The 15,697-nt window shown below is 33.8% G+C and overlaps 1 protein-coding gene across 1 annotated transcript in view; it reads left to right on the top strand.

The window, feature by feature from the left end:
• APAF1 (apoptotic peptidase activating factor 1) overlaps positions 1-15,044 on the top strand; it is a 29,920-nt gene extending 14,876 nt beyond the window's left edge. The window contains exons 13-26 of the mRNA XM_034063233.1: positions 207-332; positions 926-1,057; positions 2,813-2,938; positions 4,025-4,186; positions 4,485-4,613; positions 5,366-5,491; positions 6,434-6,553; positions 7,976-8,101; positions 8,451-8,576; positions 10,205-10,324; positions 10,655-10,780; positions 11,542-11,667; positions 12,108-12,254; positions 13,424-15,044. Coding sequence (XP_033919124.1) covers positions 207-332; positions 926-1,057; positions 2,813-2,938; positions 4,025-4,186; positions 4,485-4,613; positions 5,366-5,491; positions 6,434-6,553; positions 7,976-8,101; positions 8,451-8,576; positions 10,205-10,324; positions 10,655-10,780; positions 11,542-11,667; positions 12,108-12,254; positions 13,424-13,567 — 1,836 coding nt within the window. The 3' untranslated portion in view covers positions 13,568-15,044. The remainder of the gene's footprint in view (positions 1-206; positions 333-925; positions 1,058-2,812; positions 2,939-4,024; positions 4,187-4,484; positions 4,614-5,365; positions 5,492-6,433; positions 6,554-7,975; positions 8,102-8,450; positions 8,577-10,204; positions 10,325-10,654; positions 10,781-11,541; positions 11,668-12,107; positions 12,255-13,423) is intronic.
• The last annotated feature ends 653 nt before the right edge of the window (positions 15,045-15,697 follow it).

The raw sequence follows: 15,697 nt of genomic DNA, 5'->3' as shown, positions 1-15,697 counted from the left end.
CTCTAATAATTTCTATCACCCTTACAAAATTGAAGCTCAAATTAAATATTTTTATAATTAATATGTTAATTTCCCTAAAATTATAAATACTTTCAAAACCCCCAATTTATGGAAAGCTTTTAAAAAAGGGCTGTTTAAGAGAAAACGGACTTGTGCCTGTATTTTACAATTATGCAAGTTGTAAGATTTATTGTCTATTGTTTTAGGTGTTTAAAGCAGAGAGTGGAGAGAGACTTCTGGAGATAAGTGCCCATGATGATGAAATACTTTGCTGCTCTTTCTCTGCAGATGGTGAATTTGTAGCAACTTGTTCTGCTGACAAAAAAGTGAAGGTAAGGAAATTCAGAGCAGACAATTTTTTTCAAATTAAGAATTTTAATTTCAGTTTTAACCAAACCAGGCAGAACAGATTCTGAGGACTAAAGGAGTTTTTAACAGTCTTAAATCTTATGTGGATAATTCACTGTTAACAAATACTAAAGCCCCATTTGTTACAAAACAAAAAAGATGCTTAATGTTTACATCATACAGCATTACAACTTATTTTACTTCTATTAGATGGTTTTTTCTAAATAGAATATGATGTGAGTCCAATCCTATCCATAGCATGAGGTGACTGTATCCAAAATTCTTTTTCCATATTTTTTGTTACATTTGAATTGTTTACAATTTTTAATTCCTATTTGTAGGAATTTTATTTCCTATTGTAGCAAAACCTTTATGAAATGCCAGTATTTATAAGGCTCTAATCTGAGTTATGCCTTTTCCCCTTGTAACTTATTTTTCCTAAGTGTAAATATATATGCTTTCCTTTTATTTTCAAAACATTGCTGTATTTCAGCATAGTTTAGATTTTTTTTTTTTTTTTTCAATAAAGTACTTTAAACATATGTAAAAGTCTTTTTCATCCTTCAATTTTGTCTAGATCTGGAATTCAAGAACAGGCCAATGTAAGCGTGTTTATGAAGAGCACTCAGAGCAGGTCAATTGCTGCCAGTTCAATAACAGAAGTGGTCAGTATCTTTTAGCCACCTGCTCAAATGACACTTTCATCAAAGTAAGTGGAAAAGTTGAGATTGTTCTCATGCTGCTTATTATAACATTATAATGTATATTTAAACACTATGAATTATTTTTTTTAAATGAGCCTGGTAGAAGAGAGATAGCAACAGGTTGAGTGTACTGATGACAGCTCTGTAATCGTATTTCTGTGAGGCAGAACAGAAGGTGTGTTTGTGCTCAGCAAGGGAGAACAGGTAATTCCTCTACTGGTAGGGCATGAAGGTGAAGGCTTTAGCAAGACCTTTAGATGGTGGTATGGGAATGGGAGAACATAGGAATGAAATACCTGATTAAAAAGAGTGTAAGAAAAATGAAGACAGAAATTTAGGATTGAAAACATGAATAATGTAAAAACTGGATGCTGAAAGATTGGGTGGGGGGAAAAGTATTATGGAAGTGTAGCAGCTACATTTATTTATGAAATTGATTTGACATAGTAAAGAAATGAAGGTGAAAGCCAGCAAAATAACAGTATTCAAAGCAAGGGGTTTGTCATTAACCATCTGGCACTGTTCAGTCTGGGAGGCTGCATCTGAGTGAAGGGGGAAACCAGAAGAATCAAGTAAGACCTAGACTGTGGCAAATCAGAGTGCAATTTTACAGTACAACTAAGTGAATCGTATAGCTAACTGGCACTGAAGATGTCCTGGCTGTAAATAAAATGCTTGTCTTCGTTGCAATGCATGTGCTGATCTGCAGTAGTATGGCTCAAGGAGCCAGCTCTGCAGATACCTCTGTGGTGGGATCAGTTTTCTGCTTTTCCCTGTAGTGGCTTGATTGCCCAGTTCCAGTGCAAGAGAACTGCTGGGAGTAGACAGAAAAGAGTGAAATTGTTAGTGAGACAGCTGTCATTTCCAGCTGTAGCTACGAGGAACAGAGATTTTAGGATTTTAGACACTTTTCATTTGTATTGAATGTCAGAACCGACAATGCACAATAATCAAAAGGGCCTGATTTTTTTTGTTTGTTTGCTTTTAGAGAACACCACATAAGTGACTGTTCTTGTTTTGAGTTCTCACTTGAACTCTCAAATGTACGATTTCTTTAAATTATTTTTATTTATATAGGAAAAAGGGAAGGAATTTGGGCATGAAGAAAGGAAGCCTGGGGTGTAGACATATGAAACTGTGTGTGTGAGAGGGGTGGTGAGAATGAGCTCTAAACAAAAAAACACATGGAAGTGTTCAAGGCTATGGATGGGACTTGGGAACAACTTCATATAGTGGAAGGTATCCCTGTCCATGGCAGGAGGGGTTAGAGCTAGATGATCTTTAAGGCTGATTCCAACCCTAAGCCATGCTATCATTCTAGGATTCTTCTAACTTTGTTAGTATGGATGTGGCAAGGATGATATTCAGACTGGCTAAGACTAACCAAAGAGATTTAATCTTTGATATTATGTGTAAGCTACAGAATTCTGAACTTTAAAGTTGAAAGGGAAAGAGGAAAGAGGAAGCTTCTTCCTCAGTTTGAGGAAACTTCCAGTAACTTTCTGCTGTTCAGGGTCTGTCCACAGAGTACAGGAAGTTTAACTAGTTGTATGTAATTCTGGTGTTAATAGTTTCATGCACATTAGCAGATGGAGTTAAATTGTGGGGTAGCGCAGAGCATAACATCAAATCCATGAGGATGTGGGTAAAACTAAGAAAAAAATAATTGAAATTTTGGTTGTTAGTGAATGATTTTGAGAAGAGCATGAACAGCCTAATTCTTTAATATGATGATATTTATATGTTTATTTCTCATGCAGATTTGGGATTTGAACAAAAGGTATTGTAGAAATACAATGATGAGTCATGAAAATTCTGTCAATCACTGTAGATTTTCACCAGATGATGAATATGTTGCTAGCTGTTCAACAGATGGAACAGTAAAGGTACAGAGTGTATTTTAAAATCAAGTGTTTGTTTTGATGGTGGCTTTGGGGTTTCTTTTTGGTATAAAATGTATAAGAAAATATGTATGAGAAAACTTTGTGTCTGCATGATCAGCTTTAATGAATTAAATCCTGAGACATTTGATTATTGGTCCCATTTCAGTGCAAGAATTTGAGATGGCTTGTCCAATACCAGCAAAACAGTTGGGTGCTTGTAGCTGTAAATAAATTCTAGCTAGTCTCAGTTTGAATCCTTTACTTTTTCCCATTTTACCTTGTTTCCTCTAATGTACTTTGTTAAGAAAACTGGATGTGTGTGTGAACCTTGTTTGTTTTAAATTAGTAAGTTTTCAGGTTAATTGAAAGTTCTGTTATCTCTGTCAATGGATCATCTGTAAACATAAAAACAATTTCTATGTGCTATTTTTCATGTATGTACAAGAGGAGACTTGAGGGGTTTATGTATTTTTCCTTAGGATGTAAGTATTTTTATTGCCTTTGGTTGCAACAGAACTATGCTATTTCAGAATTGCAGTTCTTAAAACACTTGTTACTTTTCTATATTGTTGCTAAATCGGGAAAGAAGAGTTGCTTTAGCTGTTGTTGTTCAGAAGGAAAATTGTAGAGGAGAGAACAGAAATAGTAGATTTTTGGCAGTCCCTTGATGAAATTAAGGTGCAAAGCTAAATGTATACCACATTTCTTATGGTGAGTGGACTTTTAATAAAGAGTTGCAGAGCAGGTATTATTTTTTTGTTTTATTCTTAAGTAGATATTGAGATGGGATTGCAGCTGGAATGAGGGAATACAGGGAAAGGGCAGTGTAAGACTTTGTTGTTGTTGGGGGTTTGTTTATTTTTTCCAGTTGGTGTTTTTGTTAGTTCTTTTTGTCTAAGCTTTCTGGGTTTGTGAATATTCTAATGCTATTTCTTGATCAGGGAAGATAGCAAAGGCTTTCTTTTTCATATTTTAACCCCCACCCCTCTTCTTTCTTAAAAGTGATTGGGAGTTAGCTCTTCCCTGTTGAATTCTGTATGCACATTGGTGAAAAGAGGTTTTGTGTATTTCCTTTACTTTTTACTGCAGCTCTGGGGAGTGCGCTCAGCAAATGAACTAAAAAGTATTGAGATAAAAGATTTCTTCAAGAATGTGGATGAGCAATCAGATGATATGGAAGTTTTAGTAAAATGTTGCTCTTGGTCCAGAAATGGTGACATGATTCTGGTGGTAGCCAAAAATAAGCTTTTGGTAAGTACCTCACTTGAATAACTTTTTTGAAAGTAGTATATTTCAATTAGATATTGGTAGTATGTTTCAATTAGGTAGAAATTATGATTTAAGATAAAATTCTAGTCCATTAAGATGTTTCACATATAGGATGCATGGTTTTAAATGTGTGTAAAGTAAAAATACATGGCCAGCAAACTTGTTGACTGAGAGGAATACCTTCTAAATTCAAGAATGAGCACTGTTGAACATACAAGCTATTTGTTGCTAGTGAAGTTATTCAAACTGGGTGCTAACTACTGTGATTCTGTGTTCACAGCTTTTTTGTGTTAAAACATGGGATTTGTTAACACAAATCATCATGAGTCATCATAGTACAATCCAATACTGTGATTTTTGTCCTGATGATGAGTTAGTAGCAGTTGCTTTGTCTCACTGTTCTGTTGAGGTAAGTGTTTTTGCTACAGTACACCTGGAAAGACTATTTGTAACATAAATTGTTACGTTTGTCCTAATAGTTTCTTATATGCAGAAGTGAAACAAATGTAGCTATTTTAGCAGGCTTTCAATGTACTTCATTACATCTAATTTTAATTCTCTTGTGGTATGTAAAATATAAGTTGGGAAATAATGATTTAAAGTTATATGTCATTTTGGGCAACAGAACTCATGTTTGTACTAAAACAGTCCACTGAATTTATTTGAAGTTACTATTGTCACTCTAAGGAGTATTCCTTAGAACAAACCAAGCTCTACCATATTTCCACAAGAATGTGGAAACTCACTAAAAAGGAATGAAATATCTAGAGTAACTCTGGGACTAGCATGGCTTCAGCAAGCCTGTACAACTATTAGTTTTGGGGTTGGGGTTCTTTTTTCTTTTTGTTGCTTGGCTGCTTGGGGTTTTTTTGGGTTTGCAATCTCTGTGGTCAAGTTGAACTTGAATTTTTTACACCGTGATTTTTTTTTTTCTTCCCCCTCCCCCCTTTAAAATTATAGCAGTTATAGAGGCTGCTGATTCAATTTCCCTGTCAACCGAAATGTGATAAGCAGGCATAGTTCATTACATCTGATTTCAGAATAAGAAGTAAGAAAATACTAGAAAATAGTAATTAATTATACTGCTTCTTGTTTTGCATTGTTTCCCTGTAATTTGCATTCTAAATCCATTTAAATTCTTCTTTCATATTTTTATTGTAGCTCTGGAATATTAAATCTTTATCAAAAGTGGCATATTGCAGGGGACACATGAGCTGGGTTCATTGTGTGACATTTTCTCCAGATGGATCTTTATTTCTGACATCATCTGATGACCAGACAATACGTGTAAGGTGTCATCTTTCTATTCTGAAAAATGTGAATTTATACTATCAAATTACTCATTTACAGAGTTGTTTTTTATGAAAATGTTACATATAATGTATACATAATATATTGATATGATGGCAGGGGGATTGGAGCTAGATGATCTTACGGTCCTTTCCAACCCTAACTATTCTATGATTCTATGATGTATTTAGTATTTATGTTCACTTAAAGCCAATATATATTTAGATATTTGTTATAAAATTATTTAGATATACAGTAAAATGAATTTGTTTTTTTACTTTGTTTGCTATTTATCTAAATTTACTGTATATCTATGGGATTTGTTAAGTCCAGTAGCCATTCAGGAGTAATTGTAACTTTCCATTTTGTTTTAGACATTATTTGAATAAGAAATTGTGAAGTTTTTTAAGGATCCTAGCAGACTTGAAGTTGCCTTCATTGTTAAATATATTTGCATGTTAATAGTCAGGATAGTTTTCTATAATCGTAATGCCTCATTAAAACCCTTGAAAGCAGAAATACAGCTTACAAAAGTAACCTTTCTTTTTCTCCCAATTGAGCATTTATATTCTTTAAATTTTGAAAGCAGTTGAAGTATAGAAACCTCTACTTGGTATTTTTTGTAATTGAATCGTAACATTCTGCTTTGGATTAGAAAATTGTAGACTTTATAGACGCGAAACACAGGAGTCAGCTAGTCATCCTGGAAAAAATTAGTTGTTTCATCCATTGGAATCACCATAGTAATTGCACAACCTTCCCTAGTAAATGAAAATAGCAGAACTATAATTTTCACTAATTTTTAAAATCAGTGTTACTTGTAAGTTTATAAGTGTTTGTTTGTAAGTTTATAAGTGTTTTGGCTTACAAGTAGTCTTACACAGCCAGTTTTGTATTTTGTCCTTTAATAAAATTAATAAAATACTTTTTCTTCAACAGATTTGGGAAACAAAGAAGGTGTGCAAATCTTCTGATGCTGTGCTAAAAAGTGAACTAGATGTTGTATTTCACAATGATGAAGTGATGATTTTGGCAATTTACAATCAGAAGCATTTACAAGTAAGCTGTATTTCTCAGTATGTTGATACATTTTAAATTTTATCTGCGAATGTCAGGAAATGGAGGAAGCACTGCAAGTACTGCTTGCTTGTTCATGGCTGTCAACACTTGAATTTGTAGTAAATAATTCCTGATGTATGATAGCATTTTTATATCTAGAAACTGCCTAGTTTAGTAAGCAATAAATGAAGTTTGAGGGGAAATTTCCACACAGGTGTCAAAACTGAAGCTGGATGCAGAGGAACAGATCTGTTTTCATGACTGGGGAAGCTGTAGTACCTCCGGGTGGTTCAGATGTGCACAGCAATATGTAATGTGTGCAGCATGTATAGACCAGGTGTTACGCAGCACATGTACTTGATGCTCGGAATGACTGTGTAATAGCTGAATAAATCATCTCAAATTGGGGGAATGAAAGGTGTGAGCCCAAGTCTGCCAGTAGCTTTAGGAGAGCTTTGAGTCCTGAATTGTAAAATTTGTAGCAACTACTACATAATGCTCTAGTCTGGCTCTCATTTGAATGAGTAGACCTGATGTTTGTTTGTGATTAGTGTATTTCTGTTGTAACTTTACTTGAATTATTTCCTAGAGGAAAGAGTGTTTAGATTTTCTACCCTAAATACAATATTCCGACATCCTGTAGCAATGTAGTAATGAGAGAAGACTCCACTCTAGAAAGAAAATAGATTTTCTGTTACCCTTGCACAAGAAAAGAAATTGACTGAAAAGACAAATTGCGGTTAAGCATGTGTCCTGTAGTTTAACAACATTTCTCTGCTATCACATCTCTAAAAGCATTTTTTCTTGCAATTGTGGTGTTTTACCCTTTGTAATTTTTAATCTCTCAGAATTGTGGTTCTAGTCACCTTTCAATTTACAGTATGTTAGTTTTTAAACACTTCACCCTGGTAGATTTCAAAACTTAACCTTTGGAAATCATTGTATTCTAAAGACTTCTTCCTCCTTCCCCCATTGGGAATTGATTTGAGAGTGATACTGAGTTGAGTTTTGGTGTATTATATGTGCTAGTAAATTTAAAGTCATGCTTAGCGGATGCACTTAAAGGATTTTATGCTCCATTTGGCATGTGTTGTATAATCTGGCTGGCAAGGTAAATAAATTTGAGTGTGGAGCTCACTATATGGCTTTTGAAATTTGGGAGTAGTATTTTGTTTCCTGTAGTCAGACAAGCTTTAAAACACCTTCTAATATTGAGATGTATTTCCTCTTGCAAACTTGACCAGTTCAGGGAGCATTCTAAGAAGCTAGTCGCACTAACCTTTGAAGCAATTGGTTTATGAAAATAACTGGTCTTTATAATTCAAAGTTTGAAATTGGCACACTGTTCTCTTTAATATTCTTAGCTCTATATTTTATTTAAGTTTGAATTTAAAGATATTGTAATAACTTCCTATTTTGCAGCTTATCAATGGAAATACAGATAGTGTTGTTATGCAGACAGAAGCTCAAGAATCCCCCATTTCCTGCTGTTGCTTAAGTGAAGATCTTAAATATGCAGCTTTTGGACAGGAGAGTGGAACAATAAAGGTATTACATCCTAAACTAATTTTAAAAAGGAGAACACCCTTCTTGGTGCTTTTTCTTTTTTAAAGAAATACCACTTAAATAACTTTGTACAATAATATTCTTAAACGTAAGACATCAATCACAAATGTAAAAACTATGTAAAGGTAATTTAAAGGTAGTGATAATACTGTAGCTCTGAATTTCATTTTACCAAGGACTAAGCTAATATAAATTTTTTATTGGTCCAAACCCTTGACTGAGAATCACATCTTCACAATCCTGTGTTATTTAAAAAATAATTTGATGTTCTTTTCTTCCTTTTCCTCAAGTATGTAAGATAAATATAATTATTTCATTCTTCATTCTAAAGGTATTACAGTTGTTGGATGGGAAAGTGCTGAAGTCCCGGGAGGCCTACAAGACATCAGTGCAGCATTGTCAATTTACATCTGATTATCAGACTCTCATTTCAAGTGCTCATGATTCAGTTATACAGGTTTGGAAGATACTTAAAAAGATAAAGTTATAATTTACAGTTTATTTTAAAAGATCTTTTACACTATAGATAATGTAAAGTTAGTAAAGGACTACTGTATTCTCTATTGCTTCATCTTGCAGCAAGAGACTGTAGAAACTATAGCCTCTATTTATACTTTATGTAATAATGAGTATCACACAATATCTATTTTTAATGCTGTGGATGACAGAAAGGCACCAACTCCTATAAGATAGGGAAAGGAACATTAGTTTACAAAGGTTACTCAACACAGTTCTGGTTGCATGAGTAAAGCATCTGGATGAGACCCAGAACTGGCCATACATGGTAGATCTCTCATTAGGCTAGCTTACACTGAAGGAGGTATGATGACCTGTCTGTGAGCAGGTGTCCACCTGCTCCTGTGCACCTAGTCCCATCCAGAGCTGAATACAGATACTGGCTAGAAACAGAGTGGTTGCACTAATGCAATCTCAAATTAATCAGCTCTGCCTCTCAGCAGGGTAGATAGGCACTGGTGAAGCCTTCTGGTGTGTCTATATTAGCATTTTAGCTCACCTCTGGGGATTCACTTCTGAAATGAGTGTTCTGGTCATTCACGCGTACTGTGCTTTAGTTTGCACTTCAGAGCACTTACAGGCATACTGAAAGAATTCCTAAACCTAGAACATATGCTCCAGATGCTAATGAGAATTTGGTGCACACAGCCAAATTTGAGCTGTTTTAAGTAAAGCCTCCAAAACACATGGGAGTGGTGGTTCTCAGCACTGTTTTGCTCACCAAATCCGTTCCAATATCAGTGTTTTACCTTCTTGCTGATATACATGCAACCGAAGCAGCTTCCGATCTGAAGCTAGCTTGAGTGCCCTCGCTGTGGTCAATTAAGCAGTACAGACCGCTCATCAGTTTATTGGCTTTGGGATCCTTCTTTTCAAGTTGCTTTCTCCCTGGGTCGTCCACTCCCTCTAGTGGACAGCGCCTCAGTTAAACCTCCAGGATTGTCTGAACACCTCTGCTTTCTGAACTTTGATACAGAAAACCCATTAATTTGAAAACTGTAAAATCATTGGTATTTAAATTGATGCTTAATAGCTTCTGTAAAATAAACTTCAAGAATTTATTCAGTTTTCAGTGAATAGTTGGATTAAAAATCTGCCAGTTTATTACAGAAATGCAAAGCAAAATGGCATTTCATTAAAAATATTATTTAAAAATATAGAATAAAGTTAATTTAAGTATGGAAAATCTGAGGTTTGCCAGATGATGGAAGTCTGTTACCATAATCAAAGGTTTAAAATCCCAAACTTCTGGAATGCCTAAAAAATTATCAGTTTCCTATTAATTTTTAAATTGCCAGTAAATTTTAAGCATCAAATTCACTTTAAAGAATCAGACTGTGTTTATTATAGGGAACTTTCTCATAGATTGAGTATGCCATAGTATTTAATATTCAGTCTTCAGCATCTCTCCTATGGATATCTTCAATATCGAACCTTTTAATTAGTTGCTGTCTCCATAAGAACTTGTTACTATTCCTGTGACTTTAAAGTCAATTAGTTAATTCTTCTCATCTTTGCTATTAAAATTTTGGCGATTTTTTTTTTAAAGTATTCCGTCTTTATGATTAGGTATGGAATTGGCAGTTGGATGAATGTGTGTTTCTAAGAGGGCACAAGGAAGTAATCAAGGATTTTAGACTTCTGGAAAATTCAAAACTCCTTTCTTGGTCATTTGATGGAACCGTTAAGGTAAATAAAAGGCTGTGAATTGACAAATCACATACAATGCATTTCACTGTCTTTTCTAACATTTGGTATTTTTGCACTTTGTGTTGCCACACATCTTACTGAATTGATTCTAAAGTCTGAGGTGACTTTTTAAGACACAGTTTGGCATTTTCTGTTTCTGGTAAGGTTTGCAGTCTTTTATTGTAACTATACCAATAAGTAGAACAAAATATTTGCCATATTAGAACTATGTAGTTGAGATTATCTCTTATATATTTTTGTGTAAGATGCAGGTATGTTAACCTTTTTACAGTGTTATAGAAGTAACCTGCTTTCCTGTATATTTGTTAGGTTTGGAATATCACTACTGGCAACATAGAAAAAGATTTTGCTTGCCATGGAGGTACTGTTCTTTCCTGTGCTGTTTCACCTGATGGTAGTAAATTTTCATCTACTTCTGCTGACAAAACTGCAAAGGTTGGTTACTTTCTGTACACAGATAAAAATGATAGTTTATTTGTCCTGAAATATATGTTGTATTTTCTTTTATTCTGAGGGGACTAGTGATTATTTAAGCTATCCTGTTGTATTTTTAGTATTAAATTTCCTGCATCTGTGGAAATGTTTCTAAAGCTATTACTGTCATTTCAGTATTAATCTTGGATATAACTTAAGGCTGTCCTGGTGACTTTTGTACAAATAAAATGCATATTTAGTGCACAAGTTTGTGGAGAACACTTTGTTTAGTTCTCTGTATTGATTTATTAATAGCGTAACATTCTTAATTTGGAAACCTAAACTAAGAAAAATTTCTGGAACTTCCAGTGAAAGTGCTGTCCATAGGTTCTGGTATTCCTGTTTGGAAGCAAGTTGCAAAAAGTGAACTGTTTAATATTCTGGGGCTGCCCCATTAGAATTTTAAAGTGTCCTGTTATATTTTCTAAAATCTAGCTTTAAACTGATTGATGAATGCTTTTTCTATGAACAGCTTGAAACTTTCTTGTAAATGACTCAGTTTGATTAAAGAGTATATTCCAAGGTTAAAAAATACACTTGCATGTGGCTCAGTAATTGGTAGTGAATGCCTTCCTGTGAGATTCAGATGATAAAAAGACTACAATATAATACATACATAAATGCATACACATGTATGCACATATATAAAAATCTTAAATACAATTGAATACTAATGGTTTTGAGCTATCTTTTTCACTTTTTTTGTAATATTTTCCATTTAGATATGGAGCTTTCAAAGTCCATCTGTTCTTCATGAGCTGAAGGGTCATGAAGCCTGTGTGCGGTGCTGTACCTTCTCTCGTAATAACACATTATTGGCCACTGGAGATGACAAAGGAGAAATAAGGGTATTGCTTCAATCTTGCTGTTTATTTTGCAATTCAATTGATAGTTCAGGCAGAAAAGTTTTCATAGTTTGTCTAATTTGTTAGCATTGTAGTGAACACTGGGGAGTTAAAAATAGCAAAGTTTGCCACATGAGATACTAGTCTGTAACCGTATTGATAGGTTTATGTTCTGTGAATGCTGAGGAACTGATTCACATAATTTACTAATAATTCTACTGTGAATTGCATGCATGATCAAATTCTCCATATACATTACACTTCTAAGAGGAGAATTAATTTATTTTGGTTATTTGTCACTTCAAGTAGAATGCTTATTTGCAATGGTTTGTTCTCTAATATAAAAAAATACATTTCAATACATTTCAGCTTTCCATACTTGAGATTTCCCCCTTTCTTCCCACTTACGTTTACTTATACCCATAATCTTCCCTCTCTTTTAGATCTGGGACATGTTAACGGGTGCATTGGTTCATTCCTGCTCCCCAGTTACTGTTGACGAAGGAGAACCAACACATGGCGGTTGGGTAACAGACCTCTCATTTTCACCTGACAGTAAAATACTTGTGTCCTCTGGAGGCTATCTTAAGGTAAGCCTTTAAATAATGAAATATTCAAACATGCCTAATTAAATGGCAATATTCTGATAATTCTAAATGAAAATGCAGACTAATTCAAAGAAAGAAACCTGAGATGTTTTACTTAACACAAAGCTGTTACAGTTTTCATGACTGTTAAGCTCTTTTCACTTTTCTTCTGAAATCTGAAACAGCCCTGAAAAGTTCTCATACAAATTTAGATTTAGACTTAGACTTGGAGTTTGGTTTTGAACTCCATATATTCAATTCTTATTAGCTTCAGATTTTTATGTTATTTTTATATTATTATCATTGTGTAGTTGTATATCTGAATACACACAACTATAGTGTTACATATTTCATGAGGTGAGTAAACTAATAAGTAATAAGACCACCTGCTTTCATGGATGATCAAAGCTGAAGGTAATCTGTTTTTATTTTGCTACTGCACTCAAATTTTGCAAGAATAGAGGGCACTGGAACAGTCAAGTAAAAGCATTGTGCTGGATTAGGTTTGGTTCCATTTTGCACTGGTTTACAGTTTTTTCAAGATATTTTAAATTTCAGATTTCAGTCTACATTCATGGAGCAAACTGATGGTGAAAGGTTTCTCTGTATCTTCTTTTATTGGTGTTTATTGTAGATCCTAAAAAAAATTTAAAAAAAATTCAGATATCACTGAAAAAAAAGCCTGTCTTGCTAACAAAATTGTAAATGATTTCAAATGTATACATGATTGGTCCTCTTGTGAATCCAGCCAAGTTCCTCTATCCAACCAAATGTTTCAGTTATATTGGCTGGCAATGTGTTTCATGTATTCATTTGGTTATATGAAAACGCATAATTTTTAAATTTTGGGCATGGTATAGTTTAAGTCTATTGTAAATAGCTTAAGTCTATTGTTTTCATTTTGTGGTAAGGCAAGAGGCAGTACCTGAATTTATTGGTTTTTATGCTTTCTTGAAATTGAACAGCTTCGATCTTTTTGAAATTTATTTTTATCTGAAAGTCTTACACCTCTACTAACTGTTCCTAAATGTTTTCCACTGAAGATTGCTTGGGTTTAATTTCTAATTCTATCTTTTTGGGAAAATCAGTCATCTGGGCTGCCTGTTGATAGAATTTATTCCAAGCATCCTTCAACAAACTGAAAGTGTGTTCTTTCTTTTATTTTTTTATAGTGGTGGAATGTAAATACTGGAGAATCCTTACAGACCTTCTACACAAACGGAACAAACCTCAAGTCAATACATGTGTCCCCTAATTTCAAAGTGTATGTGACAGTTGATAATCTTGGTATTCTCTATGTATTACAAAAGATGTGATTAATGTGCTGAACACTGCAAAGATAATTAATTTTTTTAAGATGGAAATAAAATTGTGCTAAATGTTTGATACTCATTAAGCTGTGAATTATATTTCATTGTTCTATTCATGATATCTTCATGTATATTTATGTACATTTATGCATGTTTTTTCAAATGAACTTGCATGTAATTGTGGTTTTATTAAGCATTATTATAATCCTTAAATCTTGATTTGCTTATTAAGTATGTTGCTTCAAATTTTGTAAGGAAATTATATAAGATTTATTCAAATCAGTTAAAATTAATAATAGTGAAGAAATAGTAGGAATTTAATACTTTGAAATGTTGATTTATGCTATGACTAATGGCTAAATGTTCTCTAGCCATGAACAGAACTATGTAAGATGCAAAAAAAATTTTTTTCTGTGATACAAGAATTTTCATTTGGTACAGAATGGAAAGAATCAGGGACATCCTTCATTTGAAAAATTAAACTAGTTATCTCGGTGCTTGATGTTCAGAACAAATCAAGTAGCTGATTTATAGTGCTTCCCATTTGCAATAAGGACTTTCATGCTTCTAACCTTGTGGAGATAAAGTGCATTGTAACATATATGAGCTATTCCTATTAAGGAGAACATCTCGACTCTTGTTTTCTCAAGGCAAAATCTGAAAGGATTTTGCAATTGAAGTGGAAGAGATTGTACCATATTTCCAGTCAAAAGATGGATACAGGTAACTAGCTAAACTAAGAGTGGAAAATATTTAAAAGGTATATATTGAAAAATATAAGACTATGTGAATTTTAGTTATTTTCCATTTGGAATTTGCATTCAGTTTATACAATGGTTGCATTTTACTTTCATCAGCTTTGTTTACATGGGATTCTATGCACAGGGATCTCTCGCCTGATAATATGTGATTATTTTTTTTATTGTAATTTTTATAGTCTATTTATAGATTCAACATGGGGTAGAAATGTTTTGTACTAATTATACTTGACATATCCTTTGTGAATAATTAGATAACAAATTTTCTTAGATACCCTGTTTTATTCTAGCAAATTGCCTCTCAACTGCTATGAGCAACTGCACAAGGATTAATATAATGATTTTCATATTTTTATACTTGGCAGTAGAACACTCCATCTAAGTACTTGATTGTAAGAAATACATTATAAGTGTCTCAACTGATACTGAATAATTAAGTTCTCAGTTCTAGGGGGTTTTTGTGTGTGTGTGTGTGCATTTCAAAAGATTTAATATATGTTCTTGGTACTTTCCTGGTTTGACGATTGTGTCTTTTCCTCTTCTTTTAACTTGAAATTCCACCATTTCTAAGGTGCTATTTAATACGGGTCAGTGTAATCAAAGTACTGCTGGCAGAAATCTAAAGAGAAGGAATTCAATAGAAAAAATATGATGTTTTGCATTCTGAGTATGTGCAGCATTCAATAAAGATAATCCAGGCAGTACTGGCCAAAGCTGTAAATGAATTTGAATCCTTGAGTGTCTGTATGGATTTTTTGTGTTTTGTTTTATTTTGTTTTGTTTGGGGCTTTTTGTTTGTTTTGGGTTTTTTTGTTTAAAGGGTAAGAGGGAGGGAGAGTGCTACTTTTTTAATTATCCTCTGTTGTGGTTTTATTTTCAATTTAAACATAATGCTGACTTGCAAACTACATCAAAAGTGCTTTGACAGGTAACCAATGGTATTAAATATAAGGATGAAAGTATAAACCAACAAAGGGAAACTGAAGTCTTGGAATATGTCCTGCAATGTTCAGGACAGAGTTGCTTCTGTCTAGTTTGTACAGACCTTATCATCCCTCTCTGAATAGCTGAAGATTCAAGGAACAGGAATCTCCTCTCTGCCAATGTCCCTTGACTGTGCTGTTCTTATTGCATGGGACCATGTTGGTCTGAACTTAGAGACCCAACTGTGTAAAAAGATAAGGATAAATGTTTCATGTTAGGAATCAGGGCTGATAGTTGCCTTTTGTGACAATGCTAATGAAACTCTGATGACAGGAAAAACTGAACATGTTTTAATGAAGAAAGTGAATGGTAGATGGGCAGAGTTCATAGATGATTTCAATTTTGAAGTGAGTAGGAAGCAAGCAGCACAAAGCTTGAAGTGTGAGATAAATAG

Source organism: Melopsittacus undulatus, chromosome 5 (genome assembly GCF_012275295.1).
Source record: "Melopsittacus undulatus isolate bMelUnd1 chromosome 5, bMelUnd1.mat.Z, whole genome shotgun sequence".
Lineage (NCBI taxonomy): Eukaryota > Metazoa > Chordata > Aves > Psittaciformes > Psittaculidae > Melopsittacus > Melopsittacus undulatus.
This window is presented reverse-complemented; position numbering and strand designations above follow the sequence as displayed.